The sequence below is a fragment of the Typopeltis vanoorti genome, chromosome 6 (assembly GCF_054136105.1).
Source record: "Typopeltis vanoorti isolate ZY-2024b chromosome 6, IOZ_Tvanoo_1.0, whole genome shotgun sequence".
Lineage (NCBI taxonomy): Eukaryota > Metazoa > Arthropoda > Arachnida > Uropygi > Thelyphonidae > Typopeltis > Typopeltis vanoorti.
In genome coordinates this window covers 36,234,516-36,254,317 of record NC_143554.1, presented here as the reverse complement: position 1 = coordinate 36,254,317, position 19,802 = coordinate 36,234,516, and the positions used below count along the sequence as shown (strand labels likewise).

At 36.3% G+C, this 19,802-nt stretch overlaps 1 protein-coding gene across 5 annotated transcripts in view; it reads right to left on the bottom strand.

Moving 5' to 3' along the window:
- LOC150105383 (lisH domain-containing protein ARMC9-like) overlaps positions 1-19,802 on the bottom strand; it is a 694,238-nt gene that overhangs the window by 369,361 nt on the left and 305,075 nt on the right. For all 5 annotated transcript variants that reach the window (XM_090394755.1, XM_090394754.1, XM_090394756.1 and 2 more), the window contains exon 13: positions 10,108-10,198. In XM_090394755.1, coding sequence (XP_090250881.1) covers positions 10,108-10,198 — 91 coding nt within the window. The remainder of the gene's footprint in view (positions 1-10,107; positions 10,199-19,802) is intronic.

Here is a 19,802-nt window from a genome sequence, read left to right as displayed (position 1 = left end):
TTTGTGAATGATGTTGCTTCTTGATGTCCTTACTTAATAAGGATACCTATAATTTTCTCTGATTAACATTGAAGTTTTGGATTGAGTTTCTTTGTATTGTAAATTGTATTAATGTGTCAAATAAACCATTGCTATCTTTAATCCAAGTGTCTGAGTATTAGAATCCGATGCACCACTTGCAAAAAAAGGTACGAATCTAAGCGGGGAAAAAATAGATTATGTTATAGGTCACGATTGCAAATCAGTAGTCATTATAGTACACCTTTGAAATTAATTCTTGATTAAGACATGTTTAACTTAATCTAATAGCTTAGGTGGCACAGCAAAAAAATATAAATATTCCTAATGCTCTAAAAGAAGTGAGATTTCAAAGACTTTGCCATGCTGGTTCCAGCTTGACCCTGAGGCAATTCCTGTGTTTTAAAGGTACCATGTGACTCCTTAGGAAGAACCCAGACTATAGTACATATATTAATAGAATTTAAGAAAGAGGGACACAACACTATTCCACCATACCAGCTTTCCTTATACTGTTGTCTATTTCCAGATTTAACCTGCCAATTTCACTAAAAACTGTGCCTAAATACCTGAAATCTTTTACTTGTTCCATAGGATCAAGGATAATGTCCTGTTTATAAAATAACATCAAGAATAGCTGAACTAAGTCTCTTCATAAATAAAAGATACCAAATGAAAGTTATACAAACATACGCCCCAACTACGGACCATCCAGATGAAGAGATAGAAGATTTCTATGAAACATTAGAATCCACATTAAATAATTCTAAAGAATTCTACATAATTATAATGGGTGATTTTAATGCCAATATTGGAAGCAGAGATGACAATCTGAACTCCATCAGTAAATTTGGATTTGGACAGAGGAATGAAAGAGGAGAAAGACTTACTGAATTCGCAAAAGAAAATAACCTCTTTATTATGAACTGCTTTTTCAAGAAGAAAATCAAGCAAAAATGGACTTGGAGAAACCCAAATGGACAAATTTACAATGAAATAGACTTCATCCTCTCCAACAGAAGATATATAATAAATAATACCGAAGTGCTTAATAGATTTAATACAGGAAGTGATTACAGACTAGTAAGGGCAAAAGTATGGATCAACAAAAAATGGGAACAGAATAAGCTCATAAGAAAAAAATCCAATTTAGTGAAGCTACAAAACCTCTACCACAATAAAGGCTGTTATAGAGAATAACTCAAAAATGAATTTAAAAAGTTAAACACAACTACTACCATCGATGATGCTAATGAAATCTTAACAAAATCTATCTTGAATTGTGCACTAGAAATAGGTGGTGCCTTTGGTGCCTTTTTACAATCCTGTAAAAAGGCACCAAAGAGAGGAAAAACTAAGACAGGAAACTTTAGATCTGATGAAGAAAAGAAGAGAATATGAAAAGAGATTTGAATGATACCAATAAAATAGAGCATGCGAAAATTTGTAAACCTATACGTAAAAGGATGAAACATGAAATTAGATCATATAATACTAGGAAAATTAAAGAAACAATAAAAAACAATAGTAATATGAAGGTCCTAAGAGGAACATTATCAGTTGGAACAAAGGAAATAGCTGCTGTAAGAGGAAAAAATGGTGAATTTATTAAAATAGAGATGCAATAATCAAAAGAATTCAGGAATTTTATACTGAACCTCTATGAAGACAAAGACTGAGACATCCAAGAATCATATGGATAACTCAAGTGAAGAAGAACACAATGCCCCAGGAGAAGATGGAATTATGGTTGACTTCTTAAAACTGGGAGGAAGCCCTGTCATCAAACAGCTGACTAAACTCTTTAATAAATGCCTAAAACAGAGAAAAATTCCAAAAACTTGGAACAATTCACTTCTAATATTAATTTTTAAAAAGGGCAATAAAGAAGAAATTAAAAACTACAGACCTATAAGCCTACTCCTTACCATATATAAAGTCTTCACAAAAATTATAAATAATAGAATAAAATCTAAACTAGAGGGAATGCAATCCTGTGAACAAGCTGGATTTAGAAAGAATTACAATACTTTGGATCATATTCACACATTAAGACAGCTCATTGAAAAATCAATTGAATACAATAAACCCTTATGACTGGCCTATATAGACTATGAAAAAGCATTTGATTCAGTTAAAACTCTGCAACACTAAAATCTCTTGAAATCCAGGGAACTGAGAAACCATATATTGAAACACTAAAACATATTTACAATAATGCAAATTCTGTAATTAAATTATATAAAAACAGTGAAAAGTTCCCAATACAAAAAGGCATATGGCAAGACGACACCATATCTCCCAAATTATTTACAGCTGCACTAGAAGAAATTTTTATAGAAGCCTTGATTGGGAAAAAGGAATAAACATAAATGGAGAAAGGCTGCATCATCTGAAATTTGCAGATGATATTGTCTTAATAGCAGATATTCTTGAAGATCTGGAAGAAAGGCTAAATCAGCTAAATGAAGCCTCCACAGTAATTGAATTAAAAATAAATAGAAAAAAAAAAATATATAATGATGAACAAATACATAAACCACAGAACTTTCCAAGTTGAAAACCATGAAATAGAACAAGTTACTTCATATGTACAGTGATACCTCGCTAATGAGTGACCCTGCTAACGAATTTTTTGGCTAACGAAGATTGTTTTTCGCAGTTTCTAGGACTTGGCTAACGAATGTTTTAGTGGATGCGCACACCAACATAAAGCAGCAAACATGAATGGTTTACAGCCATTCCAGGAGCTTATCTTTTCCATCTGTATGTGTGTGACAAAGAAATGAGCTGACCACATCACATAGGGGGAACCCACCAACCCTATGTTCGAGAGTTGTTTATTTAATAGAGGGTTGTTTATGTTCGAGCCAGCGTGGAGTGAGAGACGCCTCATACCAGTGTCAGTACGGTGCAAGCTATGTGTGGCTGTGAATGCAAAAGGTAAGTGTGATAGCATTTATTCTTTACTTGGCTAAATTCAACTATGGGGGATTAATTTATAATTAGTAAATTCTATTCTTATCTAATTAAATAAAGAATATGCTATATGTCATATTTCTTTTATATTTCTAAGAAAAAAAATTTTTCTTGACAATGGGTCCAAAAAAAGTAAGCGACAAACCCAAGGGAAGCAGAAAGTTGCTCACAATTGAGCAAAAGAAAGAAATAATTCAGCATATGAAAGAGGAGTCAGAATTGTGGATTTAGCAGTCAAGCATGGCATAGCATCATCATCAATAGCTACAATTTTGAAGGAGGAGGAGATTAAGGCAGTTTCAGTTGCAGCTGGTGTGAAGACCTTGGCCTCTCAATCCCAAAGAAGTTCTGTGAATGAAGAAATGGAATAGTTTCTGATGATCTGGATAAATAAATGTCAAATGGCTGGTGACACTATGACTCAAGAGATGATCTGCAGCAAAGCCAGAATGATTTATGAAAATTTGAAGAAAAATATGGCAGAACACAGTACAGCAGAGGAAGAATTCAAAGGAAGCAGAGGATGATTTGAGAAGTTCAAGAGGTCAGGGATCCATAGTATAATTAGACATGGAGAAGGAGTCAGTGCAAATAAAGAGGAGGCTGAGAAGTTTGTTAGAGAATTTCAGGAGTGGACCATCATTCATGGATACAAGCCAGAACAAGTGTTTAATTGTGACAAAACTGGGTTGTTCTGGAAGCAAATGCCCAAAAGAACTTTCATTACAAAAGAAGAGAAGTGTATGCCAGGGTACAAACCTATGAAAGATAGAATAACTCTTTTATTTTGTGCTAATGCAAATGGTGATCTCAGAATTAAACCAATGTTGGTCTACCACTCTGAGACACCAAGAATTTTCAAGAAGGAAAATGTTTGCAAGCCCATGCTTAGTGTTTATTGGAAGTCAAACACCAAGGCATGGGTAACAAGAAGCATATTCACAGAGTGGATCGTGGAGGTGTTTTGGTGAAAAAGTACCTGAGAGAAGAAAATGTGCCTGAAAAGGCTGTGCTTCTTCTGGACAATGCTCCAGGGCATCCACCTGGCTTGGAAGAAGATTTAGAGGCAGAATTTAACTTCATCAAGATAAAATTTCTTCCTGCAAACACCACATCTATTTTGTAATCCATGGACCAACAGGTCATATCAAACTTTAAGAAATTGTATACAAAACACATGTTCCAAAGATGTTTTGATGCAATTTTATTTACCAGTCTGACTCTGAGGGAATTCTGGAAGGATCATTATCATATCCTTCATGCTATTCAAGTCATTACCATGGCATGGGACAAAGTATCAGTTAAGGCACTTAATGCTGCCTGGAAAAAGTTATGGCCAGACTGCTGAAGATAAGAAGTGCTGTTTCCAGTGTTCAAGATGCTGAAAATGCTGACATTGTAAATAAGATAGTCTCCTTGGGCAAAGCATTACATTTGGCGGTAAATGAAGAAGATGTAGAAGAATTAGTTGAAAAACACTCAAAAGATCTGACAACAGAAGAGCTTGAAGAGTTGAAAAAGCAACCGAATCAGGAAAGAGACATGGAAGATAAAGAGTGCTCATCAGAGGAGAAGGACAGCAAAAAAAAGGGAATGCCCAGGTGACATTAAAAAAATGCTGCACTAGTGGGAAGAGTTTCAGTCTTTGGCTACAAAGTGGCATCCCAACAAAGCTGAAATGAACAGACTTTGTGCCTTGGTCGAAGACAAGTGTCTGAATCACTTTAAAAACATCATCATCATCAAATTCCTGCCATGTACCCTCAAGGGGTGTACAGGATATGACAGTACTACATGAAAATATTACATCATTACTAACTTCCTATCTACAATTTTCCTCCAGATCAGTCTGTTACTTGTCAAGACTCCAACATTATCAGATCTTATATTTCTGTCTTCTAAGGCACTTTGTACGGTATCAATCCACCTATATCTTGGTCTTCCTCTGGGTCGTTTTCCTGCCAACCTGGCAGAGAACATTTGTTTTGCTAATCTTTCCTCTCCCATTCTATTTAAGTGACCATACCACCTGAGATTAGCTCTGCTAATGCATTCCTGGATGCTGACAATGTCAAGTTCTTTCCTAATATCCTCATTTTTAATATGATATTGCCATTGATGCCATCTGTTCACGCCTCTAATCTTTCTCAGGACTCTCATATCTGCGGTCTCTAGTCTTTGGTCAAGTGTTTTACTTCTGACCCAGCTCTCAGATCCATAAGTTAAAACTGGTTTGAACACTGTCTTGTATACAGCTAATTTAGTTTTCCGACCAATTTCTCTCTTATTCCATATGAATTTATTCAATTGACTTCCCACCATACCAGCTTTGCTGATTCTGTTGTCTATTTCTATATTTAATTTACCATCTTCAGTAAAAATCGTGCCTAAGTAGCTGAAATGTTTTACTTGTTCCACAGGTTCTCCATTCACAACACAGTTGACATTTTCAATTATTCTGCCTATTTTCATTGTCTTTGTCTTTTTATTGCTGACCTTCATACCATATCTATTACAACAGCTATTCAATTTAGTCAGAGAATCTTGCAGACTTGTAGCGGGTTTATTTAAAAGTATAACATCATCCGCATAAAGCAAAGAGCTGACATTAACATCTCCAATTTTGATATCAGGCTTAATACCACATTCCTTCATAATGTGATCAATATAGATAATGAATAACAGAGGGGATAATGTACATCCTTGACTCACACCAGATTTAACATTAAACCATCTTCCTGTACTTCCTTCAATTCTAACTGCTGACTTACAACTCAAATAAAGACTAAGTATTGCTTGATATAATGCCCCATTGACACCATATAACTGCAGCGTATTGAATAGCTTCTCTCTTGGCACCTTGTCATATGCCTTTTCCAAATCGACAAAACTTAAATACAGATCTTTGTTATATTCCCATGCTTTCTTGACTATTTGTCGTAAAGTGAAGATCTGATCCTGACATCCTCTATTTGGCCTGAATCCAGCTTGTTCTTCACCAAGCTTTTCTTCCACAATTCTTCTCAACCGTTTCTCAAGTATACTTGCATAGATCTTGCCAGGAACAGTAGGGAAATACCTCTGTAATTCTCACATTCAGTTTTATTTCCCTTTTTATATATGGGTACTATGAGAGCTCTACTCCAATCATCAGGAATTCGTCCCTCTGTCCAGGCTTTCTGAACTATGCAGTGCAGCCACTGTAAGACTTTTATACCACCATACTTCAGCATTTCTGGTCGAATATCATCTACTCCTGCTGCCTTTCCACATTTCAAGACTTTGATGGCTTTTTCTATTTCAAGTATGGATATGTATTCCTGACTGCATGCCTGGTCAGTGTTTTTTATCACTCTGCTGTCATCACTGCTTGTTTCATTTAGCAGTTTTTCAAAGTAATTACTCCATACTTCAAGGATATCTTTTTCTCCTGTTTTCATGTCGCCTTTATCATCTCTAACTCCTTTTACAGCACTCTTTCCTCCATTCCTAAGCTTCTTCAACAACCTCCAGAATATTTTGCCACCTTCTTGATATTTATTTTCTATATTCTTGCCGAAGTCCTCCCATGACTTTTGTTTAGCTAGTTTTACACACTGTTTAGCTTTCTTAGTCTTTAGTCGATCTTTAGTCTCTGTAGTCTGTAAGAGTAAAAGCTGATTTATTTGCCAGGAACTTTTGATATGCTTTCTTCTTTTCCTTCACTGCCTCTTTAACTTCCTGTGTCCACCAGGGAGTTCTGATTTTTTTATCCTTGCACACAACCTCACCACATGCCTCTCTGGCAGAATCAATCAATGTTTTCTTCAGAGTTTGCCACTGAATCTCCAAGGTTTGATTCCTGTTCTCAAACTCTTTCATTTTCTTTTCAATAATCTTTCTATATTTTAGTCTACAGTTCACATCTGAGAGCTGCTCAACGTTTATTCGCTTTAAAACTTTCTTACATGTTATTCTTTTCAATATGAAATTCAATTTTATCCTGCTCAAGACTAAATAGTGATCACTTCCAATTTCAAATCCTCTGTACACTCTGGTGTCCTGCACCAGGGAGAAAACATCACTATCAACAATAACATAGTCAATGAGACTTTTCTTATTCCTAGCTTCTTCTCTCCATGTGAATTTGTGCACATTTTTATGTTGGAACATGGTGTTAGTAATAACCAGTCCATGTCCTGAGCAGAAATCCAACAGATATTTGCCATTATTATTAGGTTTGCTCTTTTCTCCAAATTTTCCCAAATTATTTTTGTATGTCTCACAATCATTTCCTACTCTGCTATTTAGATCCCCAACAAGGACCAACTTTTCCTTTTTCATTGTGTCAGTTGCTTTTTCTAAAGCCTCAAAAAATTCCTCCACTTCTACCTTAGTAGAAGTGGGACCATAGGCACAAATTAGTCTCATTGTCCAGTTCCCCATTCTCATATTTGCCCACATTACTCTACTTGAGACTGACTGCCATTCAAGAAGATTAGCCTCATATTTTGTGTTGAATACTATGGCTACTCCTTCTTTTCCTTGATTGTCATTGCCTGAATATAACATTTTGTATTTATTGCTCAGAAAGATCTCACCAGTTTTGGTCGTTTTTGTTTCAGTCACCCCTATTATGTCGATCTGGTACTTATCTAATTCCTCAGCTAGCTCCATTTCTTTGCCATTCAGGCTTCTTACGTTGATAGTACCGATCTTTAACTCTGGTGATGTTGAGTTGGGGTTTGTTTTCAGATTTGTTCCAGTAGCTGACTTTTCGCTGTTCGCTCTGGTTCTCTGGCGAAAACAACGGGGGCCTTGTTTAACCGGGCGACACCCCAGCCGGCATGAAATTTTGTCATGTTGTACCATCATTTTTTATTTTGGTTTAACCAATAAGAATATAATTTGGTCGGCTAAATCCCAAATTGCCAGCCCATCCTCATTCGTTCAGTATCAAAGTAGATACCCAACAGGGTGCACCATGAGAAGGTGAGGATTGGACATTAGGTCAGAAACCCTGGTCGGTTCTCCGCATTCCTTTAAAGGCTATGTGGAGGTCTCCTCTCAGTTATACAGCTTTGACCCTTAAGCACCCACTTTAAAAACATTCTGAAAAAAAGAGAAGTTCAATCAACTGTGGACAGATTTTTGACTTCTCCTTTAACAAAGAGACAGAGGCCAGCTACTGAAAAAGAGGAGACTCACCTTGAATAAATTTTGAAAATTTGGAAGAAGAATAGTAAAAACGTTGTGTACATATTTTCAGTTTAATAAAGTGTATATAATAGTGTAAAGATCGTCAGTTTTTCATTCTACTTTCCATTCTCCTTCATCTAATTGGGTAGCTGTTCATCTCAGCCTTTGGTGAGTTTTTGCCCTTTTATAGTGTGTTTTTTACTATTTTATAAAACTTATCTTTAAATAGTAGGCAGCATCCAGAATGAATTAAATGATTTTCTATAGAAACCTACGAGAAATCATGTTTCGGCTAACGAATGTGATTCCAGAACGAATTATCTTCGTTAGCCGAGGTATCACTGTATATTTGGGCCAATTGTTATCCATTGAGGATTGCCAAAGAAAAGGGATTGAACGAAGAATTAACCTTGGATGGATGGCTTATGGGAAAATGAGAGACATATTCAGAAGTGACATCCCTATGAGTCTAAAAAGGGAAGCTTTCAACCAGTGCATACTTCCTGTCCTAACATACGGAGGAGAAACATGGACTTTAACAGAAGCCCTAAACAAAAAGCTGAGAACAACACAACATCGCGAGAGAAGTATGCTAAAATTAACATTAAGAGATAGGAAGACAAATACCTGGATAAGATCTCAAACAGGTGTCATGGATATTGTAAAATACATTAAACAGGCTAAGTGGAGGTGGGCTAGCCATATTGCCAAATGCAGTGATGGGAGATGGACTAGATATACTACAGAGTGGAGACCAATGGATGGAGCAAGAGGAAGACCGAGAAGAAGGTGGAAGGATGAACTAGAACAAATTGCAGGAGTAAGATGAATGGGAGAGGCAGAAAACCGAGTGGTCTGGAAAATCATGGGGGGAGACCTTCATCCATCAGTGGACAGAACCAAAAGGTTGAAGAAGAAGAAGATAGGATCTCCATTCAGATTGCAGATGAATTTGCTACTCCTGCATAAGGAGTAGCAAATTCAGGAATAAGAGTGATCAGGAATAAGAGTGAAGATAATGTTCATCCTTGTCTTACCCCTGATTTTACATCAAACCATCTTCCTGGATTTCCTTCACTTCTAACTGCTGAATTACAACTTAAATATATATTATGTATTGCTTCAGTATAATGTTTCATTTACTCCATATAACTGTAGTGTTTTGAAAAACTTTTCTCTGGCCACCTTGCCATATGACTTTTCCAGATCTACAAACTTAAGTACAGATCCATGTCATATTCTCATGATATCTCAACTATTTGTCATAAGTGAAAATATGATCTTAACAATCTCTATTTGGCCTGAACCCAGCTTGTTATTCTTAAAGTTTCTTTTCCACAATCTTTCTCAACTTCTTTTCAAGTATGCATACATAAATCCTACCTAGAACACTTAGTAGAGAAATTCCTCAGCAATTCTTGCATGCAGTTTTATTCCCTTTTTAAAAAAAAAAATAGGAACTATTAGACCTCCACTCCAATCATCTGGAATTCAACCTTCTGACCAGTCCCTCTGAACTATGCAGTCTAGCCACTGCAAAACTTTTACACCTCCATACTTAAACATTTCTGGTTGAATATCATCTACTAAGGGCTGCTTTTTCACATTTCAAGGAGTTACTTTAGGATCAAAGAAAACGTGGAGGAGATTTCCACATTGCCTTTCAGGAGAACTGACTGGGCTGTCAAGTCCTCATTGTCACGTGGTGCACCCTATTAAACCAAACTGTACTCGGTTTTGGCTTAGATCTGCATTACACTTTGTTAAAGGAATAAAACAAGAATTCCTTGTATAATATAAACACTATGCTTGCTTTCTCCTGGCAAGCAGGCATATCATTTAAAGAAAAGCAAGGTAATATGAAACAGGCTCTTTTCTGAGATAATCTGAATATATCAAACAGGAAAATATGAATTTTTTTTAAATTCTTACCTTTGCTGAAAGATGCAAATGCATTCAGAAATCGTGCTAATGTTTGCCTTAACATTTCAGTTGTATTTCTCATCATGTGTAATACTCGTTGCTGAAAGAATTTCAAAATAATCAATATATTATAATTAATGACATACTATGAAAGTAATGAATTATTATAAGATCAAACAAAAGCAGTGGAGAAATTTCTAAATGCTGATTGTTATATACACTCTAGTTACTATACACAAATCCAGTCACTCATTTAATAAAGATATAAACATTCATTTAGTAAAGCTCAATATTATACATCTGAAAGAGCAGATAAGATATCTTATTGTGAAAAGACATTAATTCCAGAAAAAATAAAATCACACAAGAAATAAGCATGTTGAACAGACCATTCTCAACATACCCTATTAATTGAGGTAATTTTTCATTATAGAAAAATGTGAATATGCATCTCTGATGCATAAATGAATTATTGAAATCCCACAAGCATTATATATAATCTTCCCATCAATGTCAATAATAAATTATTTTCCTAAAGTGTTTCTTCAAAGTACATCCCTTCATCAAAAAATTCTGTGAAACTTTTTATTGCGGAAGTCGAGTGGTTAATGATAGGATAATGAACTCAGCTTCTGCAAAAAAAAATTCCACAGAATTTTGCAAAAGAATACAAGACATTAAACTGACATCTTCAGATATGATAGTGAGCTTTGACATCACATCCCTCTTCATGACTATTCCACATTCCAAAACAGTAGACATTCTAGCCTAAGAATTTCCAGCAGATATAGTGGAATAATTCAAAATTCCCGATCACAACAGGATACTTAATGGAAAGAATACCAACAAGTGGAAGGAACTGCTATGGTCACTATAACTTACCCTGGCATACCTTTATCTGGAACATCCAGAAGAACGAATCTTTGCTCTTGACCTAAAACAATTTATTTGGCTAAGATACATGGATGACATATTTGCAGTATGGAATCACAGAGAGCCATAACTCCATTCATTTTTACAAAAAATCAACAACCTGCATCCCCCAATAAAATTCAAGTTAGAAAAAGAAACATGAAGGAATTTGCTTTCTGGACATTACCATCCAATGAAACCTGGCTGGATCACTTTCTACTTCTGTCTACCAAAAACTGACCTTTACAAGATACTACATTACATGCACAATACATCAGCACACCACTCATCTCAGAAATATGTCATAAAATCCTTAGCGACCAGAGCACACAGGATTTATTCTTCTCCTTCTGAGAGGTTGCTCAAAAGAGGAATTGGATATCATGAAACAAACAGATCTACTACGAGGGTAGTCTGAAAAGTTCTCGGCCTAACAATGAAAAAACAAATTTATAATTTCAAAAATTTTTTTTTTCAACATAATCTCCCTTAAGACTAATACATTTATTCCAGCAATGCTTCATTGCCATTATCCAGTCCCTGTAGTGGTTCTCAGTAAGATCTGCAAACTACCCCACTACAGCTGCAATCACCTCTTGATTTGAAGAAAAATGCTGACCAGCGAGAAAGAGTTTTAGGAAGAGACAGAAGTCAGAGGGAGCCAAATCTGGAGAACAGGGTGGATGTTCCAACAATTCATAATGCAGATCCCTTAATTTTCCCATTGCCAAAACATCTTTGTGGGCAGGTGCATTGTCCTGATGAAAGATGATTTTTTTCTTCTGCAAACCGGGTCTTTTCTCACAAATTTTTTCATCTAGTTTGGTTAAAAGATCAGAATAATATTCAATGGTTATTGTTTTACCCTTTTCAAGATAATTAATAAGCAAAATGCCATTAGCATCCCGAAACACCGATGCCACGACCTTTTCTGCTGATGGAACCGACTTTGTCTTCTTTGATGCTGAACAACCGGCTTCTGTCCACTGTTTTGATTGCTGTTTGGATTATGGTGTGTAATGGTGAATACAAGTCTGATCCATAGTAATAAATCAACGTACAAAATCAGTTTTATTCTTATCAAAACGCTCCAAGCACTGTTCAGAGATTTTCATGCAAGTACGTTTTTGATCTGCTGTGAGCAAGCGCTGCACTCATCTTGCGAAAAGTTTTTTCATTTGCAAAATATATCCTACATGTTCTTTTGAAATGCCTATAGCCTCAGCAATTTCATGCACTTTCACTCACCAGTCATACAATATCATATCGTGCACTTGATCAATGATTTCTGGTGTTACACTTTTTGGACGTCTTTCATGTGGATCATCTTCAAGGCTGGTACGGTCACGTTTAAACTCGCATCCCGTTTCTTAATTGTTGAAAACGAAGAAGAGTGCCCATAACGTTAATGAACTTTGAATGAATTTCTTTTGGAGTTAAACCTTCTTTTACAAAGAATTTTATAACCGCACGATACTCCATTTTATCAATTTCAAGGGATATGGACAACACTTTTGCTTCAGAACAGCTGTATAAAACAAACTACTTAATAGAATGACTTGCAATTTCACATGGATGCTTATGACAGATGTACCAACTTAGAAAAAATCTTGTCGATAGTGTTGCCATCTATGGTCGAGGCCGAGAACTTTTCAGACCACCCTTGTAAATGGATTGAATCCAAGAACAACAACAACACAAAAAAATAGTTACCACCACTCCAAGATAACATCCAAGAGAAATAGAACTTTACAGAACACCCATACCTTACATTAAAGGTGCCTCAGAACAAATAGCAAAGATTTTAGGAAAATACCGACTTATCACTACCTTCAAACCCATTAACCAAATTCATAATCTGTTATCCTCTCCAAAAGATAAACACAGAATCTGTCATACTACAGGGAAACAGGAAGATCAGGCTATAATTTTTTTTAATTAATTAATTTTTTTTTTAATGTGGTTACTACTCACGTTAAGAGGTTATTTAATGCTAAACCTACAGTAGATTTGTACCTTGGGCTGAGGATTTTTTTAAACTATAAACTTATTTCTTATTTCTGAAAAAAAATTTCCACAAACTTATTTCTGAACGTCAAAACTACATCTGGCTCATCCACCAGCACATATTGGGCCTAACACATGGAACTGAAAATGCAAAGCTTTTACACAGATCTATCTGTAGATATGAAAGGCTATTCAAAGAAAGTACTGATGCTCTACTTCAGAGACTAAACCTAAATTGCAATGACTGTCTTACCATCTCAAAAGTTAGGGAAATTGTTATACTCAATTGTATAACATACATTGTATTATAATAATTTAATAAATTATCATTTCAGCCAAATAGTTTCAACTTAACAAAAATGCAACTACTTGAACAGAGGGATTCAAATTTGGCACATGCACTGTTCTATTGTTCAAATTCCTCACCCTTGTTCTTCACTCTTACTGATGATCTCTTACAATATGTAAGATGAAATATTTGTAAAATAAATATCATTTTCTAATATAGAATGAGGAGAAAGAACCAGGACAAAAAACAATTCTTGGAAATAGCAAGTAAACAAGTAAGAAGTTTTGTTCTATTGAGAGTAGTAGAAGCATGGAATATATTACTGAGAAGGTGGTGAAAGTACAAACAATGGATGAGTTTTAGGAGTGGTACAATAGACTTTGTACCACTTGATTACCATTGGCCTCCCATGAAAAGTCTTGTGACTTCATGAAGGTGAGGAAAATAATAATAAAATAATAATATAAGGAATATGATAATGATGAATATGTACTATCTGATCAAAAGTATCCAGACACCTACTAGAAACTGTAATCAGAGTTTCCCCGTGATGCACTTTCCAGTAGTGGACATTAATACAGGATGGGTCCACCCTTTGCTTGTATGGCAACTCTAACTCTGCTGGGGAGACTTTCTACCAGGTGTTGGAATGTCGCTGGAGGAATGGCAGCCCATTCTTCCTGAAGAGCTGTAGCCAAAGCAGTTCGTGATGTGGGTCGTTGGGGTCTGGAGTGAAGTCGGCATTCTAATTCATCCCAAAGGTGTTCTATGAGATTCAGGTCAGGGCTCTGGGCTGGCCAGTCCATTTCTGGAACGTTATTGTCCACAAACCATTCCCTCGCAGACCTTGCTTTATGGCAGGTAGCATTGTCATGCTGATACAGACAACAGTCGTCACCAAATTGATCTTCCACCACAGTCAGTACGCAACAGGTCAAAATATCCTTGTACCCTTCTGCATTTAGATTTCCATGTAGTGTTGTAAAATTAAATGTAGCTTAGAATTTTACAAGCACTTTACATCGATTTTATACAGAGGTCACATCTCAAAAGTTTGTATTGTATAAATAAACTTTGTATAAAGAATGTATATATTCCGTTGGGAAATTAACCTGCTCAAACGTAGTAAACAAAGAATGTCCAAAATTAGTAACAACAAGAGAAAATGCTATGTCACTGGAAACTGTATGTTATTGTTTTAACTAAGTGCTTTGGGAACCATTGTATAAAGCTCTGTGTATGCCCACCTTCAAGATCATTCTTAAAAGGGTTGGCACAGATCAGACAAAGTTCCGCTCTCCAACAAATCAGATTTTTGAAGTGCGCTTGAGATAACAAAGAAATAGTCAGCTTTAATATCAGATCAAGGAGTCGTGCCGAATTCTTCAGGGGTCTCAACCCTTTGTGAAAGGTCCTGGAGAGGGAGAAATAAAAAGGCATTGAGGAGAACATCAATATCGGCAGTCGAAAATAGAGGACATGACTATATGGCTAGGGTACGAGAGAAGTCAGAGGGAGGCAGAGAAGAAAAGGACGCAGTCCACTAGGCTGTCTAGATCTTGGACGTTGCTGTGGAAATTACTGAAAGCTATTACCCGAGGAGCGGACATCAGTGCCGAGAAGAATGCACTGCCATCTGAACGAGACTGCATAAGCTCGTTGGACCCCATGCAGGAACCCATGAGTACCAGAAATAAGAGTTCCAAAACCCCACCAACACCTTGTGAGACAGCGGTGAAGCAGGACACTGTAGGAAGATATATAAGACCTGAGACGGAAGAAAAGTTTGAGAACGCTAGAGCAGAACCTTGAATGAGTGTGAGATCCAGATGACAGAGCCTATGTGAGTTTATTCCATTTTTGTTCCATGTTTCTTTTATGTAACCTAGGAGAAATAATTTAGATAGACTGATAAGTTATAAGGTACTAGGAATAAGCAGTGTCTATAAGAAAGCCATTTGGTTTGTTAGTAATTGGAATACAATTGTGAGATAACTTGGTAACAATTTAATTTCTTTATGAATAGATTAGAATTGTTTTTTTAATAAGCAGAGAAGTAAATGAATATATATATGCTGTATAGTTTGTTTAGAATTGCAAAGGGAAGTCTTTAACGCTAAATTTTAATGGATAGGTAGAGAGAATAATCTCCCTATCATTTAATTGATGTACTTTTGTACTAGTGTAAATAAATGTGTTTTGATTATATGTCAACAGAGTGCTGCCTGATCTTTTGATTTACAATGCACTGTTCCAAAATAAACTCGGACCTGAGAGCGGGAAATAAATAAGGTATTAGAAGCAATGGTTTATTTAAGTGCACGTGGACCACGACTGTTTATGCTATTTTATTTGAAGGAATTTATGCTAGAGAGAGAGAGAGAGAGTTCTGCTAGCCGTATTACTGAGCCTTATGCCTACAAAGGAATATTGGTGGCGCAGTCTGAACAAACAAATTTTCCAGTACTCTTAGGCATACGACAAGTAGTGCGAAAGGTGGATAAATTTTGTACGAAAGAGTAAGTAACTAAGGAGACACAAGATAGAGTATAAGAAACTAGCAAGGATAAAGAATATATAAGATATTACGTGACAGCAGCCAATTAAAGTGTAAAGCATTAAGGTAAAGATCAAAGTTTAGAACGAAGCAACAGCCAACAGAATTTACAATAGGCAAATAGAGCTACATCTTATAGTGTTATGAGAGGACCAAGTCCATTCCATGACTACACGAGCTGCAAGAATCGTTCTCCATGCATTCGCCACACCCAGACCCTCCCATCGGACTGCCACATGGTAAAGCGCGATTCATCACTCAAAATTAAACATTTCCAGTTGTCCGTTGTCCAGTGGCATCGTTCTTTACACCATTGCAGGCAGCACTTAGCATTCACAGGAGAAATGTTTGGTTTATGGGCAGCTGTTCGACCATGCGGAACCCCATTCCTCTTAACTCTTGATGCATAGTCATGGTACTGGCTAGACAGTTAGTAGCACTGCAGAACTCCAGGGTGATTGTTTCACTTGATGCCTGGCCATTTCCACAAACCACCTTCTTCAACACTCGACGGTCTCTGTCTGTCATTAAACGCAGCCTACACAACCGTGATTTTGTTTGGTTGTGCCTTTCCACACGTTTCCACTTCATAATCACATCACCAACTGTTGTCTTGGGCAACTTGAGGGTTGAAATGTCTCTGATAGATTTCTTACTGATGTGGCAACCAATAACTAGTCCACGTTTGAAGTCACTGAGCTCCCTTGACCTATCCATTCTGCTCATACTTGTTATCACTGAACAACACACAGCTCCATGCCTCCTTTTATAGTGGTGAGGTCATAGTGATATTTAGACGTCAGTTTACAAATTACAGAGGGGTGTCTGGATACTTTTGATCAGATAGTGTATGATTATAAAAGTTAATCCTTTGTAGAAATTTAAAAATACAATGAATAGTAGAGAAATCAAATTTCCCTAAGTGTATAATTATTATTATTATTCCTGATACCTCCAAGGAGTCCCAAACTCATCGTGGGAGGACACTTACGACTGTCTCAGCCACTACACCGAACCTCTACTACGAATCATCTCCATCAATGCCATCTACCGCCCACCTCCACCACCATAACTAGTAATTTTTGTCTGTAAATTGCGTGTGTTCTGAAGGGCCAATTTGTCTGTATGCGGGATGAAAAACCCGAGTTTCGGGAGAAAAACCCTGCTACCTCCATATGAGATTGGCTAACTCACCTTCGATTGAAATCGTATCACTTGATTATCACTGACATCCCACAATAAGTCTTGTGATGATAATGAATATATGACCATCAAGTCAATACTTTGGAGAAATTTAAAAACACAATGAATAGTAGAGGAATCAAAATTTCCTTAAGTGAGTGTATATTTGTACCAACACTTGATTATCACTGACCTCCCAGAATGAGTCCTGTAGCTCCATGAAGGTGAAGAAAATAATAATACCAGGAATTTAATGATGACAAATGATATATATAAACTCCTTTGGGATTTGTTTATCCAAATGTTGCAGTGCTGTGTTAATGGCTATCAGACTTACAAGTTAATCCTCTTTAGAAATTTAAAAACACAATAGTAGAGGAATCAAAAATTCCCTAAGTGTATAATTCTCAAGGACACAATTTAAGTGATAATGACTGTATGCAATGACAAAATGACAGTGGTCAATTAAAATATGCATGTTAGTTAAAGGAGTATATACAGGTAAATTGTCAACCCTCAACAGGAAGGATTGTGTAAGATGCCTATGATCTATGGAGAGCTGAGCAAGAATGATTTATTCTCCCTAAATGAATCCTTTGCAGACTGGACCAGCACAGCTAAATTTCAGGCTTAATATGGTGTTATAATTTCTTCTGCACTGGGATAATTTGTTTTATAAGTTATCTATAATCAGTAAGAGACACACAGATGATGGTATCTGATGGAACAAGCTGATCTACATATGGTATCTGCAGCCTCATTTCAAGTGATCTCAATATGACTTGGGATCTGTACAATCAAATGTCCAAGCAAAACCTCCAGACTTGATGGAAGAGATATTAGATCTGGGTACAGTGGCTGTGTGAGTATAACTTTTTAAAGCCTGTAGAGAACTTAATGAATTCTCTACAGGCTTTAAAAAGCCTGTAGAGAACAATGAGTAATGAGAAATAATGCAAAGTTGGTGGCATTTCCTCTTCAAATATAAGGAGGAGCTTGTACAACATTTATAATGTAGTACAAATTCTATAGCATGCCACCCAGCAGCAAAACTACATTCCTGTACAGAATAATTACATATCATTCTGTATATGATATTTTCATATACAGCTGACCACAATAGGAACTCAGATTTGAACTATCTGTGTAGATCAGTAGAAAAGCATAGTATTCTTCTTTGTGCATTTGAAAGAGCTGTTGATAGACAATGGGAGGGATCAAATGTTTTCCCTGACTATACCAAAAGAAGATACATGATGGAATATGAATGTATGCAACACTGTCTACAGTAATGTCCAGCACTTGCATTAATTATTTTATATACAGCCCAATACAGAATACAGTTCTATATGTCCAAAGGGACATATAGAACTATGTTGTGTGTTAGATAATAATTGTAATATCAGGAATTCCCTGTCGTATCAAGGTTTTCTCACTGTGAACAAAAATGCTTGTGAGATATCTGGCAGAGATTTCATTTTGGTTGCATACTGCAAAGATTACTGTTAAAATGAGAATAGTGGTTTATATTTCCATGGTTTGATGAGCATTGTGTACAATATCGTGTACTCCCATGATGAATCTCCAATTCCATGGACGTCAGATGTTAATAATAATAATAAAGATTGCGGTTACCATGTGAGTGTGGTCCAAAGCAGGTGTCCATGAGGTCATTCATTTTTCTGCAAACAAAAGGGGCTTCACAAAATGATATTATGTTCTTCTAAAAGGTGATGTCAAGGAGCATCACCTTCTTTGGTGCAATGAATTTAAAAGCACTGGTGATTGAAGATTCAGATCAGGCAGGCCTTCATTGAGCAGGACAGAACACTGCATTTAGCACATTACAGGCATCATTCTTGAAGGCCAGCAAGTGAAACTGCATGAAATCGCACAAGTAGTAAACTTGAGTAAGTCCACTGTTTACTGAATTGTTCACAATGTCCCTGGCTTTTGAAATGTGTGCTCCTGCTGGCTGCCACAACAGAGGAGCACAAAGCAGCACACATGGGGGTATGTTTGGAGAATCTGTTGTAATATGGTAATATCATCATCATCAAATTCCTGCCATATACCCTCAAGTGTACATGGCAGTGATAGCACAGTGGTAAAAAACACTCAACAGGCATACAGTCAGGAATACATACCCATACTTGAAGTAGAAAAAGCCATCAAAGGCTTGAAATGTGGAAAGGCAGCAGGAGTAGATGATATTCGACCAGAAATGCTGAAGTATGGTGGTATAAAAGTCTTACAGTGGCTGCACTGCCTACTTCAGAAAGTTCAGGAGGAAGACCAAGATATAGGTGGAATGATACGGTACAAAGTGCCTTAGACGATAGAAATATAAGATCTGATAATGTTGGAGTCTTGACAAGTAATAGACTGATTTGGAGGAAAATTGTAGATAGGAAGTTAGTAATGATGTGAATTTTTCATGTAGTACTATCATATCCTGTACACCCCTTGAGGGTACATGTCAGCAATTTGATGATGATGATCCATAAAGTATCCTCTGAAATTCTTGGAAAGAAAAATAAAATACTAAAAATCTGGAACACAGATATAGAAAATGCAATAAAAGAAAAAACAAATGACATACAAATCACTCCTTCAAAAATATACAAAGGAAATAGAAAAAATATACAAAAACAAAAAAAATATAGCTAAAACCATAGTACAGAAAGCTCACCAAGTTTCTTGGGACAGATTTATTAATAAAATAGAAGAGGTAAGGACATAGCCTACAAAATATTA